Source organism: Oryzias latipes, chromosome 10 (genome assembly GCF_002234675.1).
Source record: "Oryzias latipes chromosome 10, ASM223467v1".
In the NCBI taxonomy this organism is placed as follows: domain Eukaryota; kingdom Metazoa; phylum Chordata; class Actinopteri; order Beloniformes; family Adrianichthyidae; genus Oryzias; species Oryzias latipes.
Genome location: NC_019868.2, coordinates 24,054,663 through 24,074,391, shown reverse-complemented (window position 1 = coordinate 24,074,391; position 19,729 = coordinate 24,054,663). Strand labels below are relative to the sequence as shown.

General features: G+C 40.9%; 1 protein-coding gene across 1 annotated transcript; it reads left to right on the top strand.

Annotated features, from left to right (window-relative positions):
- The first annotated feature begins 5,121 nt into the window (after window positions 1–5,121).
- Window positions 5,122–7,430, top strand: LOC105353692. The gene is made up of 3 exons (XM_023959343.1): window positions 5,122–5,496; window positions 6,045–6,125; window positions 6,231–7,430. The coding sequence occupies exons 1-3, from the start codon at window positions 5,266–5,268 to the stop codon at window positions 7,329–7,331; spliced, it is 1,413 nt and encodes a 470-aa protein (XP_023815111.1). The 5' UTR covers window positions 5,122–5,265; the 3' UTR covers window positions 7,332–7,430.
- Window positions 7,431–19,729: the final 12,299 nt, after the last annotated feature.

Sequence of the window (19,729 nt, the reverse complement as noted above, 5' to 3'; positions counted from 1 at the left end):
AACCCCAGGTACGAGCCAGGACCCCCCAAGGGAGACCCGCTCCGCACTCCAGGCAGCCACCCGCCCGGCCCACGGTTGGTCCAGGGAGAAGCGAGGCAGGGGCCCGCCGCCCCCGCCCAGGAGGGGGGAACCCCGAGGAAAAAAGAGGGCCCACAAGGGGTGTTGTAAATATGGCCAGACCAGGCTCGGCCACAGTTGGAAATTTGGCGGGGCCCAGCACTCAGGAGCAAGGACCAGAACCCACCCCCCAGGGACCAGACACCCCCGGCTCAGATGTAATGTTAACCCCCCCACCGCGCGGAGAGAGCACCACCGGGCCCAGGAAGCCGGCACCCCGGGGACACGGCCGCCGCTGCAAAGGGGCCCGTACCCCCCACCAGGGAAGAGGCAGGGGACAGACGGACCCAAGTCCCACCTTCCTTGCAAAATGTGTGTGCGTGTATGTCTGTTTGAAAGGGTGTGTGTGTGCATGTGTGTGTGTTTATGTTGGGATGTATATATTGAGGGGGGAGGCATGTGTGTACTAAGGGGGGTGCTGTTAAAATTGGCGGGTAGGGCACTAAGGGGACATCTCCTGATTACTCACAGTGACGTCCCCTCACCCTCCCCACCAAGGGGCCCTAAATGTCTAAGGTGCGGTTAAAATTGGCGGGTAGGGTGCTAGGAGGACATCCGCTGCTTGCTGGCAGTGATGTCCAAGCACCCCCCCTACCAAGGGCCCTACATGTCTAAGGTGCAAATAAAACCGAAAGAGGGGGGGCCCACTCCATACGGCAACCACAGGAGGGGGGCCACTGCCTAGTAAACCCCCCCCCCCCCAAGGCTCATCGCAGGCTAAGCCCCCCACCCCCTCACCCTATTATGAGAGGTTATATGAGGAAGGGGGTAAGTTGGGGACAGATGATAGACTGTCCCCCGGTGGTCAAACAGCTGTCCCCCCCCCCCCCCCAGCAAGGGGGCCAGGCCCACCCAGCCCCGGGGCCCCACTCCCTGAGGCGCAGACACCCGAGGCCCAGCACCACCACCCCCACACAGAGAGAGAGGAGCCAGAAAGCGCCGGCCCCCCCCCGGAGCAAGCACAGGCCCCCACCCCCAAACGCCGGCCCTAGAAGAGCTCTGGTCAGGCCTTGACGGGACCGAGGCAGCCAACCGGCCGGGGAAACGGCACTTTGACATTGGGAGTGGGGTCATCTAGACCCCACAAGACTGAACCTTTTTTCTTCAATGATTTGTGATTTTCACTGGTGTCCATGATTACATAAAATCTTCTTCACCTTTATCCACCTGTGTCATGGTAGGGATAACAGGTAAATGTAAGGATCGGGTCATCTGGACCTCATAGGATAGCACAAGGGTTATGAGCAGCTTGACAGAAAAGGATCACATCCATTTGCAATGATTAGTAAAAATGTGTTTTCTTGGCCCCCAAAGCTCTGTGCTTTTACCCAAAGATCATCCAGTTCTTTAGAATTTATAGTTTTTAGGGTCAAAATTCTTAGAGGGGTGGAAGGGGGTCAGAGGAATCCCTGAGTCTCAATGCCTGAAACACAGTCGCTTAAGCTATGTTCACACTGGCTCCCTCAACAACTTATATTTATTTGGCCAATTTCAATAAAAAGTGTTAGTAAATATGTATAAATGCTCGTTTCAGCCTTCCGTGTTCAAAACTCAAACATTCACGCATTGCTAGACACGTTTTTAAGTTGGTTTTCAGGATCTACATACAAAAAAAAAACAGTAATTAAACACGCTTTGAAAGTTAAACCAGTTGACAATCAGGGACTCAGACTTGGTAGTGAGGTATGGGGCAAGTCGCGGAATTCATGAAAGTTCCAACCTTTTGTAAATGATCTAATCATGAGCTGCATTTCCATTATGCATATGCTCAAAACACACACAAAAGAAGCAAAATTTTGCAATTACACTGTTTTCATTCAATCCAATTACGTGAATAAACACAAACTAACTCACGCGTTAATTCATTCGAAAACATGCCAACGGATGTGAACAATACTTTGATATACAGCAGATCCATTCAAATTTCTGCCATGGCATTAGCGGTCATCATCATCTATCAAAGAAGACATCAGCGTCTTATTACTAAATATGTTAATTTCGATGCGCTTTAAAAACCACCTCCTCTGAGCGTAAAACATTTTGCGAAATTGCCTTGTTTCCATTAGGCAAATGTATTATTGCATATCCAATCTGCGCAATTTCAGAGTCAATGGAAACGCAGCTAAGGAGAACAAACTAATATTTGTGGTTTCTCTACTGGCCCAAATATGACTCAAATTCTATCATTTATCATAATTGAGCTGTGGGAGAAAGAAACCTGGAGCAAGATTCGTGTGATTTGCACCACTTCAACATTTTGCACCAAACCTCCCCCGACTGTGGGCAGATGGACTTGTGTAGCAACAGTCCAGTGTGAAATACCAGGCTTAAAGCACGTTTAAGAACATTCAGCAACACATACCCGGTAAATGTCGCATCAGACCTGCCTAGAATAGCTTAACAAAATACTTTGTCTGTTACATAACCAAGAGATACTTTCTCATCGATGCGTCTATGAAGAAACAAGGCATACATTCCACACCAATGGTGGTTTTTCACAGAAAGATGGAGTGAGACTATTTTTTTGTCAGCCTGACTGTCATACGATTATGTTTGATGAATAAACAAACCATAAAGCACGTGTGCTTTGACTTTTCTTTTTCTTTGTAACTGTTATAGTCTTAACCTCCTCAACGTTTTCTCTTTCAGCCCTACCATCACCTTCTTTGCCCGTTTTTTCCTGTCTCCCCGTTTCGTTATCCACCTCCTTCATCTCCTCTCGACTGTCATTCTTTCCTGACTCAACAAGTTTATTGCTCTCCCAACAGACTCACCTCCAACCCACTGATTCCGTCGTCTGAACTCGGAGGCCTCAGAACTTCTGCGTTATGGTTCAATTTGTTCTGACCTGAGTGAGAACCACTGTTATAACATTTTATCAGAGGAAAGGGACGATCACATCGCAGCAGAAATGACAAATCACATCCTGATCATAATCATCCTGATTCCCTTGGAGAGCTTGGAGAAAAAAGCTACTCACCACATCATGGGTAATGGAGTGGAATGCTGATAGAGATTTCTGCAAATTAATTAGACCCCAGGAGAGGGCTGGGTGATAGAGTCGTTTGGAATTTCTGGCTCTGAGAATGAGAGACAGGTTTGGTACAAAGAAGACTGGATTGGTAGAGAAATGAAGAAGAAAGGGACTCAAAGAAAAACTAGACCAGTTGTTTTAAGTGTGGATGAAAGAGAGACTGAGCAGCAAGCCAGAAGGAGAGGTGGATGAAGGCAAAATGTAGACTGAAGGGGAGCACTGATTTGATGGAGGTTGTTGGCATACAACAATGCATGAAAGGAAAGCCAAGAATATTCTTGTTATTTTTATTTTTTTATGATTAAGATAAAGCTAAATAAAAACAATGTAGAAAAGCAATATAAGAATCAATATGCATGAAAAAATACATCTGAAATTATGTTAGCTACTTTAAAAAAGTGCCCCACTGCACTTTCCCTACTCATGTTTTAAAGCAAATTACTCTGAAGACAAAGGGAATAAACGTTCTTCTTATAGATGAAGACAAAAAGAGATGCAGGGAGACAGAACCAGAAGACAAAAGGAGATGGAGGAAATGAGGCATATGTTCAAACCACAGAGTGGCAGAGATGGGGAGAATATTTGGTCAGAGTATGGGTGTATGGCTTGTTGACTCCATTAATCGCAGACCGGTTAGCCTAAGGCACAGGTACAAACTCTTACCAAAAATAGAAAGAAATATCATCATTACTTACGATGATGTTTAGTCAGCCATTTTATTTTGTCAGTGACGAAATATGTTGAATAGCAATCTCGTCAAAGACAGCTGGTAACAGGACATTAAATAATAACTTTTTTTTACCTCAATAAAAAGTATAATAATAGAATTACACAACATTAATACAATCCTGGTAACTTCTTTTGCCGAACTGTATCATGATCAATCAGATCATCATGACCGCTTTCAAGTGGTGGTGGTGTGGACTTCCAACAAGCTCACTCCTGACTGGCGAGAGTGGTTGCTATAGAAACAGACTAACTTGGACCAATCACTGCTTACTGATATCTAGCTCCAACATGGTGGCATTTTTAGCACCAAAAAATGGTGACTGAACCCCTTAGACTAGTTTAAGTTATTTTGCAGCCGTCATGCTGCACATGTCCTCTACCACTCAAACATACCTCTGTGGCTCTACAGACAGTTTTCATTGAAACCTGCAGAGCTCCTCTCTCAGCACTAAGTCATAGACCTTGAATCTACAAAGACACACATCATCTTCTTCTGGTCTTCTCTGTACTTCTTCAGCAGCATTCTCAAATCAAATAGAGCATTTTAGAGACTTTATCTTGGCATGAAACAATACTCTTGCTCGCAAATGCTTACTTCTGACCTCTGCCTACTTTCCACTTCTCTTTGTCATAACTTCATAGAGTGACTCATCAGCTCTATTATTCTGTAGTTTCCACAACTCGGCACGTCTACCTTCTTCTAAGAAGGTAGACTTAGGCATCCTCTCACTCTCCAAGATTGTGCTAAACACAAAAACTACCATCACCTCTTTAAAATTCTTCCATAGCTCCATAACTATGATGTCAGGAGCAACTGCTTTTCCACTTTTTATCTCTTTTTTTACTGTTTTCCTCACTTCATTCTTGCAGAAGTTTGCCATTTTCTGCTCCATAACAGTCTGGGAGCCCAGGAGCTGCATTGTGTGTTTATAGAAAACCTGTGACAGATAGTTTTGTATGAAGGAGTCTGGAGTGGCAAAGAGGTACAACTGAGTTGTGCAGGACATGAATTTGCACTGTAAGACACTGCTGAGGTGTGGTGCAGGTGTGACAGGTGATGTTTAAGAGGGAATGTGATACACCAAAGATCAACTTTGAGCTCCTTCTTTTGGGAGTGTTGAGTATCAATGACAATCAGTGATGGTCATGTCTGCTGCTTGGTAGGGATTCGAAAGAGTCAGCTCTGAAATCATGAGAGCCAATTCTTTATTTATACACAAATTCGGCGAAACCCGGAAGTAAAGTAGCGCCGCCATTACTGCGGTGCTCTGCTGCTAAGGAAGTAGCTTGTTGTTGTTCCCGCATTGGCTGTTGCAGACGTTCGCTGTAAGTTTACAAGCAAGCTTGGATGCGAAAAGTTTGTCCATTTTTTTTTCTTCTCAACGATGCCGGGAAGAACATGTTGTGTTTTCGGCTGCTTTAACAGCAGTGCAAAAATACAGGCCTGGAATAAGACGGTTTGTGAAATTCACAAACCTTTGCTGCACCTAGACTGCCCGTGTTTACGGCCTTATGGATTACACGGATTTCCTGGTCGAGCGGAGGACCAAGATGTGCGTCAAAAGTGGATGAAATACATAAACCGAGATGGCTTCACAGCAAACAAGAATACTGTGGTACGTTTGGCTTTGATTGTTCTATCTGTTAATGCCACATGTTGCACGTAGAGGGTGTAAACATACGACATAACAGCGCTAGCTAAGATGCTAACATTATTAGCCACAGGCGAAAACACAGCTGAAGCTTTCATGTCATAGTGTTTTCAAGTGAAAATATGATTTTACAAGACTGAAGCTCTGTTTTTACTGCTTTGTATGGTCTGTAATTAAGTTACTGTAGTTTATTTCTGTGCATTGGCTTAACTGTTTGTCCTTGTTGCTTTTCTTTTGGTAAAAAAACATCTGCTAGATGATGGGTAAATGTACTCAACCAATTGTTTTTTTGATTATTCTGTGATTGGTGTTATTAAATAATTAAACTAGTATGTTAAATAGACAAATCTTCATTCTTGCAAAAAAACAAAAAATCCACAAAGTTCTTCAATTACAACAGGAGACTAAACTAGGATTAATAAATAGGATGGTAAAATGGAATTGTGCATGTGCAAAGTATTTCAGAAGTATTTACAACAACCAATGTATGTATATTTATGTTTCACTCTAAGGTGTGTGGGATACATTTTCCTGACGGACAACCCACAAGAGAAAATCCATATCCTGTGTTGTTCATGGGCTATGATTGTCGTGTAAGTAGGTCTCTTGGCAGAGCCATGTTATTGCATCACATTGTTAGTTTAAATATGCTTCATTCTCATGTTTTACTAATGCACAGCTCTTTTTTTTTTCTTTAGGTAACTCCAGCTAGACCTCCACCCAAAAAAAGATGTCTTCAGCCACTACACCTGAACTCAGCTATTGAACCAATGGAAACAGATGTGGATGTTGGAAATTTGGAAAATTTGCCTCTGCAAACACGTGATGTTGGAATCCAGTGGCCAGATCACATGGACCACAACTACAGTTTCAGCTGCGGTAACAAGCCGATGAAGGACTGTGGCACTCAGACTGATCCAACGCCATCAGTGTCAGCGAAAAATTTAAATAACAAAGACTTTATATTTTATACAGGTTTATGTGCTGACAGTTTCTGGCTACTTTTGCGAGCCGTTCTGACTTTTTGCTCACAACCACTTAATACCAAATTGGCTGTCCATGAACAATTTTTGCTTGTTTTAATGAGACTCCGTTTGGGTTTATTGTTCACTGACTTGGGTAAACGATTTGGAGTGAGTAGAACCACTGCATCTGAAATATTTACATTTTGGAGACCAATCCTTGCAAGGTTTATGAGGGAAAAGGTGATTGTTTGGTTGCCCAGGGATACGCTGAACAGAATCAGGCCTAAGACATTTAACAAAAATTATCCTAAAGCCACATGCATCATTGACTGCACTGAGGTCTTTGTACAAAGGCCAAAGAACTTAAGAAAAAGATCACAAACTTACAGCAATTACAAACATCATAACACATACAAACTCCTATACTGTATAGCCCCCAATGGATATGTTATGTTTGTATCAAAACTTTTTGGTGGAAGGGCCAGTGATAATTTTATCACAAAGAACAGTGGTTTTGTTCATCACCTGATCCCTGGTGATGAGATCTTGGCAGATCGTGGATTCACCATCAAGGATATTTTGCCTCCAGGTGTAAGTCTAGCTCTTCCTGCATTCACACGTGGACGTAAGGAGTTATCTGAACACGAGGTAACATCCACACGTCGCTTAGCAAATGTCAGAATTCACATTGAGCGAGCAATTCGAAGACTGAAAGGTTTTAAGATTTTATGTCATGTTATCTCTGGTAGGTTGCAAAGTGTTGATGAGATTGTAAGTATTTGTGCAGGGCTATGTAATTTGCAGCCTCTGTTAATCCGTAACAGTACTGAATAAAAAAAGGAAACACCTGAAGTATGAGTGAGTGTGTGTGATGTGGTTATTAATGTTGAGGCGAAGGAAGGTCACAGTATACGAAATATTACTTTTTATTTGAACAAAAAGTTCAACAAAGCAACCAAACCACAATATAGATGGTTGTACATGTTTAAATTGTGAAGAAATGTCAAACTCTTGATGCGTAGTAAGTTACCATAGCAATGCAGTGTGGATAATTAACATGTAATGTTTTAAACAATGAACAAATACTTAACTCTTGATGTGTGTATTACTCCTTTTGTCATATGCTCATTAATCATATTGCTAACTACTTAAGCCCACAAATTTTCATAACCCCATGTTCAATTCTTGTTGCTACTGCTGGCAGCAGATACTGAAAGTACACACTCTTAAGGTGGCAGATTTTGCTCATTGTCCACTCTTTGTTGTAGGGTACATCTAAGATCACATGTTCATTTGGGGCCCACACCATGAACTTACAATTTCTTTTTTTTGCACAGTGCATTGCCACCTGGACCTGATAGTATTATCCTGACCCAGATGTTGTTTCCCTCAGAGTGTACTTGCCATCAACCATTCTAACATCATATTTGTTTGATTCTATCATTTTTAATAGACTGCCACCATGTGCCTCAAGTTTTTTTGATGTGGGACACTTAATCTCAAGAATAGTATCAGTGTCAATTATTCCATCGAGACTGGCACCAAGCCAGTTTTCTTGATCATGCACAAATAGGCCTGTAGTCTCCACTGTAAGCCCTGTTGTCTCCTCAAAACACTGTCTAGCCAAAGGCTCAGCTTGTTGACCGTACCTAGTAACCTCATTTCCAGAAAAGTTTGTGTTAAGCTTTCTTTCTACCCAGTTTGTTGGGTCTACTTTTTTTGGTACCTCAGATGCCTCACTACTGGTTATTCTTATTTTTCTCTGGTCCAACCACAGTTTACTATTCTGCCCCTTGGTTTCAATTAACAATCTGAGTCTCTCCTGTTCCCCACATTTTACATAATTGTGAAATGTTGTGTTGCAAAGTGTACATTTCTGTTCTGCACACAATGTGTGCTCTTTTGGTGGACCAATTTCTGAGTGTACAGTATGTGCTTGAGCAGTCAAAACATGATGCAAAATGGTTCCAGGAACCATAGATAATCCAATCATATCGGGTGCAGAAAAATGTGCAATAACATTGTCATCTGTATCAAATGCAGTAGAAATGACACTCATACACTTTCTAGGACAACTGTGTTGGGTTTGCATATTTTCCACTGTCTCTGGCACTACATTGTCACAAGTAGACCGGTTCCAGGCACATGCTGTGTCTGTGCAGGCCAAGCCTATGAACCCTCTTGCTGAAGCATCTTTAATTTTGTACAGCAGCCCTGCTGTATGACTACAACACTTTCCTCGGCTGGCCATGCAGTCACACGCTACTTCCAGAACTTTGCCATCTTCTCTCTGTATGGTTACTGACACATTATGGCACAAGTTCACTGCCTGTGAAAACCTCACAACGCCTTTTAATGTGATGGTGTCATCTGCAATGGAGTGTAGTATTTGGCCAATCCACCCGGAGCTCATGTAATTCTGCCCTTCAATCAGTGATCCTGATTGAAGGGCAGAATCATCCTGTAGTTTGCGTTCTGAAGCTCATCACATGCCAGGCGATTAATAAAATAATCCTGGATACCTGTAAAAACATTTATTTTACTACAACTCTATAACTGGATGTCATCAATTAATACACGCCTTAAAACATTATCTTGTCATTAAATTACCTGCATCAGTCAATTTTGGCCACTGCCTGACGTCATCTACCCAATCTTCCCTTTCCTTTGCCATTGTTTATCTACCTGTCACCTGTGATATTCGCGTGAGAGATGCTTTCACTGAAAATCCAATAGAGGGCAGCGGTAAGTCACAGTCCACAGCCACGCAGTAATGGCGATAGCCAATATGGCGGCGCCCATAGATTTCGCGGCGGATTTGTGTATATATTTGTTTCACTCCATGCTCTCTGCCTACTCATTGAGTTTCAATATTAGGTCAATGGTACAAATGCAATCGGAGGTCCTGGAGCAAGATTCGAGCAGCGGGCACAGTTAGAGAGTTCAAATATCTGAACAATAGGCGTGTTTGAGATGGTCTCGCCTAGATCGTTGGATAAAGGTGAGAAAGAGAAAGGTGCCAGAGATGAAGGCGAAGGCTGAGCTGCAGCAAGACTGAACTGGATCGAGAAGTTGGGACCGTCTGTAACTTTTGGTTGAATTTTAAATTCCTCTCCGCCTTAGTATGATCTGTGTTAATACAGCTTTTATATTCATTCTAATGTTTTGTAATGCATGCAGACATTTTTTTTTATCAATAGTTTTTTTTTACATTTTCATTGAATTATACTTGCATTTTTCTTGTGTACCATTGTTATTTATTTTTTCAGTTATTGTTTTTATTTTTTATTTTAAGATTTTTAAGATTTTTTTTTAAGATAATTTGTTTACACATACAACTCTGTCTGGTGACAACAGATAAAAAAAGTAGCCACTGGTCTGATTCTGGCTCAGTGGGGTGATGCTTTTTATGTGCGCTGTTCCAGATAAATCAATACATTCGAAATTTAAGTTAACTTTTAAAGGCAATATTAGAACACAAAACCACAGATGATTTTGATGCTTGTACTTATGAGTTCCTTTTGTTGCACATATGCAAATGTCTGTCTGATGTTTAATATTAAAACAAAAATTATTATTTAAAGAAAAACTGTTTCAAGTAAAATAATCTCTAATAATAAAGTAGTCTGATTGATGTTGATTTAAATGAGCACAACCATTTGTATAAATATTTTTTCATCAGTGATTCCCTATTTGAAGAAAGAGTATGTTTGCCCTCTCAGGTTAATGCGGGAGACCATGTCTTCTAACTGGTTCATTTGTTTAACAAATAAGTTTTGTTATTCATTCATTAGATAATTATTTCATTTAGTACATCAAGACAATCCAAAAATTATAAACAAATTTATAATGAAGAGGAGCAGTATAAAAAAAATGTATTTGCTTCCGTCATTTAGCTCTTTAAATCGATAAATGAAAAGCTTAAATAACAAAAAGTAATCTTAGTATGTCAACATTTGATTAAAATACTAAACAAAAGATTGGTTTTTAATGGAATAAATACAAAAAATCTGGCAATTCTAAGGCTTCTCATGACTAAACTACACAGTAAAGCATTTTTTGATATACAAACTATTGTTTTTTTGCAAAGTAATGGTAAAATAATTGGCCCACAAAAAATTCTATGTCCAGAGTCCAGAGTTGAGATTCGAAAGAATCAAAGTGCTCATCACTAATAAATATATCAGAGCAAGGTTAAATGGGCGTGGATGATTTGCTGTGGTAAACCCCGATGGGAGGCCACATATCTTTTGTAGTGTTATTTTGGGGTTATGGCAACAAAGATTGTTGAAGCAAGTTTTTTCTGTTTTTTTTCTGCACACCAACTTTGGCGGCTTTCATATCTAAAAAGTCAAGTCATATTTGCTCTCAGCGGGAGACATGCCTAATCCACTTAGCACGTATTTAATATGGAGTACAGTGGACAAAAAAAGAAGAAGAAAAAAAGGCAAATAAAGCTGTTTGATAAAAAGTGGAATGATAAAACAGCCATATCAACAATGCAAAAACTTAAACATTTGAAAACAATTTGATGAAATCCAATATCGATCTCCACTGTGCTTTTAAACCATGCCAGTGTGGAAAAGTGTTTTAAATAAAGACTTAGGCCACATTCCCTGTGACCTCACAGTTCTAGTCAGGCCCCTTTCATTTACACACAGGTACTCTGGTTTGCTATGACTGCTCTTCATTGCTCTTCTTTCCAGAGTAAACTTCCACCTTTCTAGATATGCCACCTGTCCCCTGCTCCTAGGTGTTTTGATGTGGAGAAGGACATCATTCCTTAATAATAGCATCGCCTGAAATGGTTGGTTCAAGAGCTTGAAGCTTTTAGAAGAAACTGAGTAGAAGGCTCTACATCCTTGCGGAGTATTGCACTTAAATGTATTTTAAGTGTTTTATTCTATTCTATTGTTAATAAACTACACTGTCTCTTGATTATGTCACCCTGTCACTATGTGCCTTAAAACCAGAAACCTGTGATTCCTCCTTCATCAGTTAAGTGCAAAAGGGCATCTTCTTCCAGAAAAGGCCGGTTTCATCTATTATTCATTCATTCGGATGATAATTATTCTACGCCATTATCTTCCTCGGCGTATCAGGATATTTTCCGTCTGCTTCTGTGTCGGCTGATACCGTTTCTCCATCCAGGGGCACAAACTTCTGGGACCGGTAAAAAGCAGCTCTTCATCTCTGCTTCGCTCCTCAGAAATTCCCGCAGCACCTTCTTTGGACGCAAAAGTCTGAGTTGTCTGAGCTTTGGCTGAACACTGTATATCAATGATCTACATTCACTTATGTATAGTTCCAGGGTTAAGTCCTCAGTTTTGACGCTCCTGCAGCTCTCCTCGTTATCCAACGATTCAATAAAAATCCACAGTCCAAAAGTAAAAGAGAAAAATCTTTAATTCCTTTTCTTCAGGTTGAAAAAATGAACAATAATCCACAGTGAACTTAAGGGAAAACTGAATAAATATAAAGAAAATATGCTAATTAACGAGAAGAACTTAGCGAGGTCAAAAAACTGTTTGACTCCATTCCAAAATTGAGACCGACGTGCATCTGCTGCGTGACCACCAGTGAACTACCGAGTCCACCCCCGGCTCCCCCTACTGGCTGTAAACTGAATAACACACTGAACGCAAAATGGTCATCTCTGGCATTAAGGCGTCTACATTACCGGCCCCTAATTGTTATCAAACCCTTTGAAACAATTACTCAATGTACTAATAAACTTAAATAAGCACTTCTTACAAACAAATAAACATGCGTCTAGCACCTATTTAAACATTGACATTCTCATTAGTGCTCATGCTTACTCATCGGACTCCACAAGAAGACACAACTTGGTAATTGGTCGACAAAGTTCGTTGGTCTTAGTCTGCACTTTCACTTGTCGAACAAAACCTTGTCTATCAGGAAGGGTTTGCACGACTCTTCCAAGCGGCCAGGATTTTCTGGGTGAGGTATCATCTACGATGAGAACCACATCTCCCACATGAAAGTTCCTGCTAGGTGTAGCCCACCTTTGACGTTCCTGAAGATGGGTGAGGTATTCCTTACACCAGCGTTTCCAGAATATGTCCGCCAAGTACTGAACTTGCCTCCATCTACGATTGACGTACAAATCGTTTCTTTCAAAAGTCCCTGGAGGCAGCTCAGGTTTGGTCTTAAGCAGCAACAGATGGTTAGGTGTGAGGGCTTCAGGGTCGTTGAGGTCGGTAGAAGCTTTCGTTATGGGTCGACTGTTTATGATCGATTCAGCCTCACAAAGCAAGGTATGAAGACTGTCCTCGTCCAAAATTTGTTCATTCACAGTGGTGTTCAGAACTTTCCTCACTGAGCGGATTAATCTTTCCCAGCTTCCACCGTGATGAGAACCTGAAGGAGGATTGAAGTGCCACTGGATGTTTTTCTGTTGCAAATCCTTTGTGATTTTGTTGATATTCCATTCTTTGATTGATCTCTTTAACTCACTGTCAGCTGATCTTAAGTTGGTGCCATTGTCCGAGTACATTTCTGTCACCTGTCCTCTCCTAGCGATGAACCTTCTGATTGCATTGAGGCAAGCGTTAGTGTCCAGTGATGCAGCCACTTCTAAGTGCACAGCTCGAATGGCTAAACACGTAAATATAACACCATATCTTTTGACATGAGTTCTTCCTCTTCTTACCAGAAATGGGCCAAAGTAATCAACACCAACTCTGGTAAATGGAGGGTCATCAGGAATGACTCTGCATCTTGGTAAATCTGCCATAAGTTGTTTACTACATGAACCATACATCCTCTTGCAAATTACACATTCAGACAAAACTTTCCTTATAGCACCGTGAGCCCCTGGGATCCAGAACCTTTGACGCAAAGTGGCCAACACATGATTTCTTCCAGCGTGTCCAGTGCTATGGTGAATGTGTCTCAGCAGAAGTTTTGAGATGTGTGACCCTTTTGGCAGGATGGATTGATGCTTTGAGTCATATGGCATTGCAGAATGCCTTAACCTCCCTCCAACCTTTAGTACATCGTCTTGCAGAATTGGGTTCAACTTGAAGAGAGGGTTACTTTTCTTCAAAACTTTGCCATTCCTTAATGCTGATACATCATCTTTGAATGTTCGTCTTTGACAGTATTTCACGATCTCTGTCTCCGCTCTTGTCAGATCATCACAAGTCAAACGAGTTCCATTGCAAACATTCTTACGGAGGTTGGTTGTCTTCAATTCAGTTGAAGCACTTGAATCCTTCTTGGTTTTTATTTCTTTTAGCAAGTCTTTCAACTTTAGGAACCAGGCCACTGCACGCTTTAGTTTTGTCCAAGATGAGTAATAGGTCATCAGTTTGTCCGTGGCTGTTTCAAGCTCTTCAACCTGAATAGTATGTGTTTGAACTGCTTTCTTGACCTCTGGATCAGTGTGATCCAACACTTCCGGAGCAGGATTTTTGGGCCACTGTGACTTATCATGGCGAATGAAGTCTGGTCCTGTCAGCCAATCTTGATGTTTCAGAAAAGCATCCACTGTTAGTCCTCTAGACACGCAATCAGCAGGATTCAGAGTTCCGGGCACGTATCTCCACTGAGAAGGTTTTGAGTGATCCAAGATTCTTGAAATCCGGGTGGCAACAAATGTCTTAAATCTTGCACTTTCGCTGCTCAGGTACTTTAGCACTGAGGTGCTATCTGTCCAAAACACTGAGTCACTGAGGTCCAAATCCAACTCTCTTCTTAAAAGCATATCCATTTTCACTGCAACTGTGGCTGCGATCAACTCCATTCTTGGGATGGTTTGTGATTTTAAAGGAGCGACTCTTGCCTTTGCCAGAATTAGCGTAGACTGAGCCTCTTTGTTTTCACTATGAAGTGTAAGATAACTCACTGTTCCGTAAGCGTCCTCGCTGGCATCTGAAAAATGATGAAGTTGTGCGAAGATTGGGTTTTTGAGTGGCTGTGATTTAACACATCTGTTTACTCCAAAGGAGTCAAGAGCCTTCAGACTGGAGATCCAGTTCATCCAATCCTTTAGAATGTTCTCTGTCAACTCTTCGTCCCAATCACATTGATTTCGACATAAACCTTGCAGGATGAGTTTTGCTGGCAGGATGACAGGAGCCAGAAACCCCAGCGGATCATAAATTGAACTCACGAGTGAGAGCAATCCTCTTCTGGTGTGGTCGTTTTTTCAGATTAATCTTGAACTTAAACTGATCAGTCTCAGTGCACCATTGTATTCCTAATGCTCTTTCCACCGGTAGGTTGTCTTTATTTAGATCCAAATCTTGATATCCTTGTGCTCTCTCCTCAGCAGAGATTGCATTAAGGACTGTGCGACTGTTGCTTGACCATTTTGTCAGCCGAAATCCTCCCTTCTTCAACATGTTTCGTAAGTCTTTACATAGACTTACAGCTGTGTCTTCATCACTGGTTGACTTGAGGCAGTCGTCAACGTAAAAGTTGTTCTTCACTGTGTTTGAGACTTCTTGGGTAAACTCGTTCTCAAAATCAGTAGCACATTGTCGAAGAGCGAAATTTGCAACACTTGGAGAGGATGTTGCTCCAAAAGTGTGGACAAGCATCTTGTGATCACAGAGCTCTTGACTGTAATCTCCATCGGGCCACCAGACAAATCTAAGAAGATCTGTGTCGCTGTTATTGACTCTAACTTGGTGAAACATGGCTTCTACGTCAGCTTTGATGGCCACTGTTTCTTCTCTGAAACGCAGAAGGACTCCCACCAGAGAACTGGTTAGATCGGGTCCCTGCAAGAGCTCATTGTTTAGTGAGACACCTTGATAGCTTGCACCACAATCAAACACAACACGTAAATTTTGCTTTGTTGGGTGTCTTACTCCATGGTGAGGCAGGTACCAAGTTCGTCCTTGAACTGGTTCCTCTTCTTCATCTTTGAGCTTCACGGCATACCCTTTCTTCAGAAGATCATTCATAACTGCAACATATTCTTTGTGCAATTCTGGGTCTCTTGAAAATCGTTTTTGTAGGTTTAATGCACGTTGCTCGGCAACTGATCGATTATTTGGCATGATCAGTGCTTTGTTTTTTACTGGAAGACAAATATTGTAATGTCCATCCACCAACTTTGAAGATTGTGACACCATGTCAATGAACGTATGGTCATTTTTAGACATCTCTTTGATTTCGTCTTGTCCAGCATCTGGGAAATCTTGCTTGAACTGCAAGTGCCAAAGTTCCTCAAGTCTAGAAACCGATAATCTGTTTGATGTGACCTTTGTCATCCTGTTGGTTTCCAATGTTCCACTTCCATTCTTCAATGGTCCGTTTAAGGTCCAGCCTAATGATGTTCTTATGGCATATGGTCCATCGTCCACACTGCTGATCACCTGCAGTGGCTCCATTGCCTTAGAAACATTTGCTCCAACAAGTAGTCCAATCTCTGCTTGGATTACAGGAAGATGAACTTCATTTAAATGAGGCCATTTGATGATGTCTTCTTGTCGAGGAATGTTATCTTTAGTTACAGGGATAGTTTTTTGTGAAAACACCTTTGGCAAACTGATGAAATTGTCTCCCTGTAAGTTGCTTATTTCCAGTCCGGTCACGACTCGAGTATTTACAAGAGATTCGTTGCCCATTGTTCGCAACAGAATGCTAGTTTTGAGTCCAGTCAGATTAAGCTGATTGATCAGAGATTCCGTTGCAAATGTAGCTGAGCTTCCTGGATCCAAAAATGCGTATGTTTTTATGATATGGGTTCCCTTCTGAGCCTTGACAAGAACTGGAACGATTGACAGCACACAGTCATCCCTTCCGGCCCCGGTAACCTCCACTTTTTCTGTCATTTGCACCAAAGCACTCGATACTGTTTGCTGTTCACTGCTGTCCTTTTTTCCTTCTTCATTGGAGTCTCTTTGAACTTTATGGAGCAGTGTGGGGTGTAGCTTATCACACATTTGGCACCGAAGTTTGACTTTGCAGTTGGTGCTCATGTGTCCATGCCTCAGACAGGCGAAGCACAACCCTTTGCTTTTCAGGAAGTCTATCTTGTCTTTGTGCAATTTATTAGTCAGCCTTTCACAGATTTCCAGGTTATGCTGTCCACCTTTGCAATACAGGCATGGTTTGCTGTATGCATCTACTGTTGTTCCCTTTGATTCAGAACTGTTTTTAACATCTTGTGCCACAATGGTAGTGGTGAAAACCTTCTTTGGTTTTGGTGCTGGTACAATTTCTCTGGGACTTGAAGTGTCTTTGATATTTCCATAGAGCGGGTGCAGCAAATATTTAGCCTGCTTGTTGACAAATTCTACAAAGTCTTTAAACTTAACCCTTTTCCTGCTTTTCTCTTGAAGATCACAAGCCGTCTTCCTCCAGATATCTTTGGCTTTAAAGGGAAGTTTATTTACCAGGGATTTGATTGTAGCTGTGTTGTCCAGATCTTCCATGTAGCTGCTATCTGTCATTGCATTGAGACAGCTGGTGAGAAATAATGCAAATGACTGCAGAGCAGAACCATCTTCTGATTTGATTGGTTGCCATTCCAAAGCTCTTTTTATATAAGCTTCTGCAATAGTGTAGTCATCACCAAAAAACTCTTGTAACATCTGTTTAGCTTTCATGTAGCCTGCCGACGGTTCCATGTGGATGCAGTTTTTAACCAACTCGTGTGGCTGGTTTCCTGTGTATTGTAGCAAAAACTGTAGGCGATCACAGTCATCACTAGATCGACTTCCCACTGCGTGTTCAATGCATCGAATGAAGGATTTGTATTCAAGTGGGTCGCCCTTGAAAACTGGGATTCTGAAGTCTGGAAGTAGTGATGCTTTGTGGTTCTTCACGAGGTATTCTGTTACATTAGCTTGATGAGAAATAGCTTTGCACAGACTGTCAAGCACCAGTTTGTTATCACTTGGATCTGGTTCTGATGAAGCTGGTACAGATCTGGATGAAACATCGACTTTAATGTCGGGTGCAGGTTTAACTCTCTGATCTTCATCTTGAGAATCAGCATTCAGTTTGACTTTGCAATCTTTCCTTTCAACTTTACTGCTGCTTGCCTCTGAATATGTTCGTTCAAATTTCTGTAACACGTCCATTTTTGCATCTGATTCAGCGAGAGCAGCCTGTATAGCATGTAACTCTTTTCTAGCCTTTAGCTCAGTTTCCTTCCTTTTCTCTTGAGCCTCATATTCTGCTTCTCTTATTTTTCTTTGTGCATGCCACTCTGCTTCTTCTTTCTCTATTGCTAGTTTTTCCATCAAAGCAGCAGCCTTTGCCTTTAGTGATGCTTGCTCTATAGCCGCCTGCAGTCTTACAGAAGAAGATGAAGACAATAAAGTTCCACTCTCTGAAGGTGACTTGTGGCGATGTTTACTGCTCCTCTTTGAGGATGTAGATCTGCTATCTGAAGGTTTTATCTCCGTATTGCATTCTTCAGCCATTTGTGAGCGTTTTGTCACCTCTTTCATCCATTCTTCACATTTCCAAAAGAACTGGTTAAATGTTTGGTTTTTAGGTTCAAACCAACTTCTTTGATCTATTAAATAATCCTCTTGATCCATATGCCTTTGCAAATCCTCATTTAAATCAACAAACTCTTGGTGCAAGTTATGAAAATCAATGCGCAACTTGTTGTTTACAATGTCCACATTTGCATCATCTTCCATTAATAGATCGATTTCTTTTGTCATGCTTGTTAATTGTGCAAGCTTACTCCTGCGTGCTTGAACCTTTCTAGATATATAATCTTCCACAGCCTTTTCAGTCATTTTTATAGTCCGTTTTTCACTGCTTTGATCCTCCATATTAGGAAAACATCAAAGACGTTTGACTCTTTGATCTTTGATTTACGGTTCAGAGAAACGGTAGCAGTTACTTACTTCCAGCAATTTTCTGATCCTTTTCTTGTCCAATGTCAGTCTGGCAATAAAGAGTCAAGTTTTTTGACTAAAATGTATAGTTCCAGGGTTAAGTCCTCAGTTTTGACGCTCCTGCAGCTCTCCTCGTTATCCAACGATTCAATAAAAATCCACAGTCCAAAAGTAAAAGAGAAAAATCTTTAATTCCTTTTCTTCAGGTTGAAAAAATGAACAATAATCCACAGTGAACTTAAGGGAAAACTGAATAAATATAAAGAAAATATGCTAATTAACGAGAAGAACTTAGCGAGGTCAAAAAACTGTTTGACTCCATTCCAAAATTGAGACCGACGTGCATCTGCTGCGTGACCACCAGTGAACTACCGAGTCCACCCCCGGCTCCCCCTACTGGCTGTAAACTGAATAACACACTGAACGCAAAATGGTCATCTCTGGCATTAAGGCGTCTACAACTTAACATCAATAAAGAAATGTTAAAAAAAAAGAAAAACCTGTAAACTGTTCATCAGTGCTTGATTGTTCTTATTGCGAAGAGTCTTTTTTTCCATACTTTCTGTCTCAAGTTGTATTCAGGATGCATCCATACTGTCAGTTGATGTTTTGTGATTCGTTCTAAATGCCTGTGATTCCATGACGTATTGTTGACAGCAATATAACAAAACAAATTTCATATTTAAAACAAAGAAAATCTGAATTCAATACAAAGAAAAGTCGTCTCCAAAACAGTCATTTCAAATGTACAAAACAAATGTTTTCATTTTTTCAGTTAGTCTGATGAGGCTTTTTTCCACTAAATTAGGATTATTTTTTAAACATTACAAGAAATTACAAGAAAATCAGGTAATTGGTTTAACATTTATCACTGCATGATTGTTTTCAAACAGACATTATAGTATTAAAAGGTGGGGGGGGGGGGGGGTGGATGCAGCCATGCTGTGATGTTTTCATATTAGTTTTCATATTAGTGGTTATTTCATATTAATATTTTTTTTTTGTTTTAAAGAAAAAGACAATTAGAGTTAGAGTAGTTTATTTATTTTATCATATTACAGTTTTATGGTAGATATTCAAGTGTGTATTTTCTCAGCTTTTGTATATATATATATGTGTGCAAACACTTGTGCTCTTTGGTAAAAAACAAAAACAATTTAAATAAAAAAGGTGACTAACACTAAAGTGAAATCTATGCTGTCTTATTTTGAGTTAAGAAAAAAAACCATTTAGGTTTATTGCAGTGACCTATGTTATCATGCAATCTCCTTACTTTAAAATGCTTGATTGATACACATTGAATGAGAGGAGTTGTGGTAAAGCTCTGTGATAACTCGGTGGGCTGTAGCTGTGGAATCTTTAACTCGTCTTGATTGTCTCTATTGATTAATAGTG

What these genes read in the sequence shown, in the direction of transcription:
- LOC105353692 (XM_023959343.1), top strand. Translation starts at nt 5,266, where the DNA reads ATGCCGGGAAGAACATGTTGTGTTTTCGGCTGCTTTAACAGCAGTGCA. An exon ending in CAGCAAACAAGAATACTGTG is followed by an intron (nt 5,497 to 6,044) that starts GTACGTTTGGCT and finishes TTTCACTCTAAG; the next exon opens with GTGTGTGGGATACATTTTCC. An exon ending in TCATGGGCTATGATTGTCGT is followed by an intron (nt 6,126 to 6,230) that starts GTAAGTAGGTCT and finishes TTTTTTCTTTAG; the next exon opens with GTAACTCCAGCTAGACCTCC.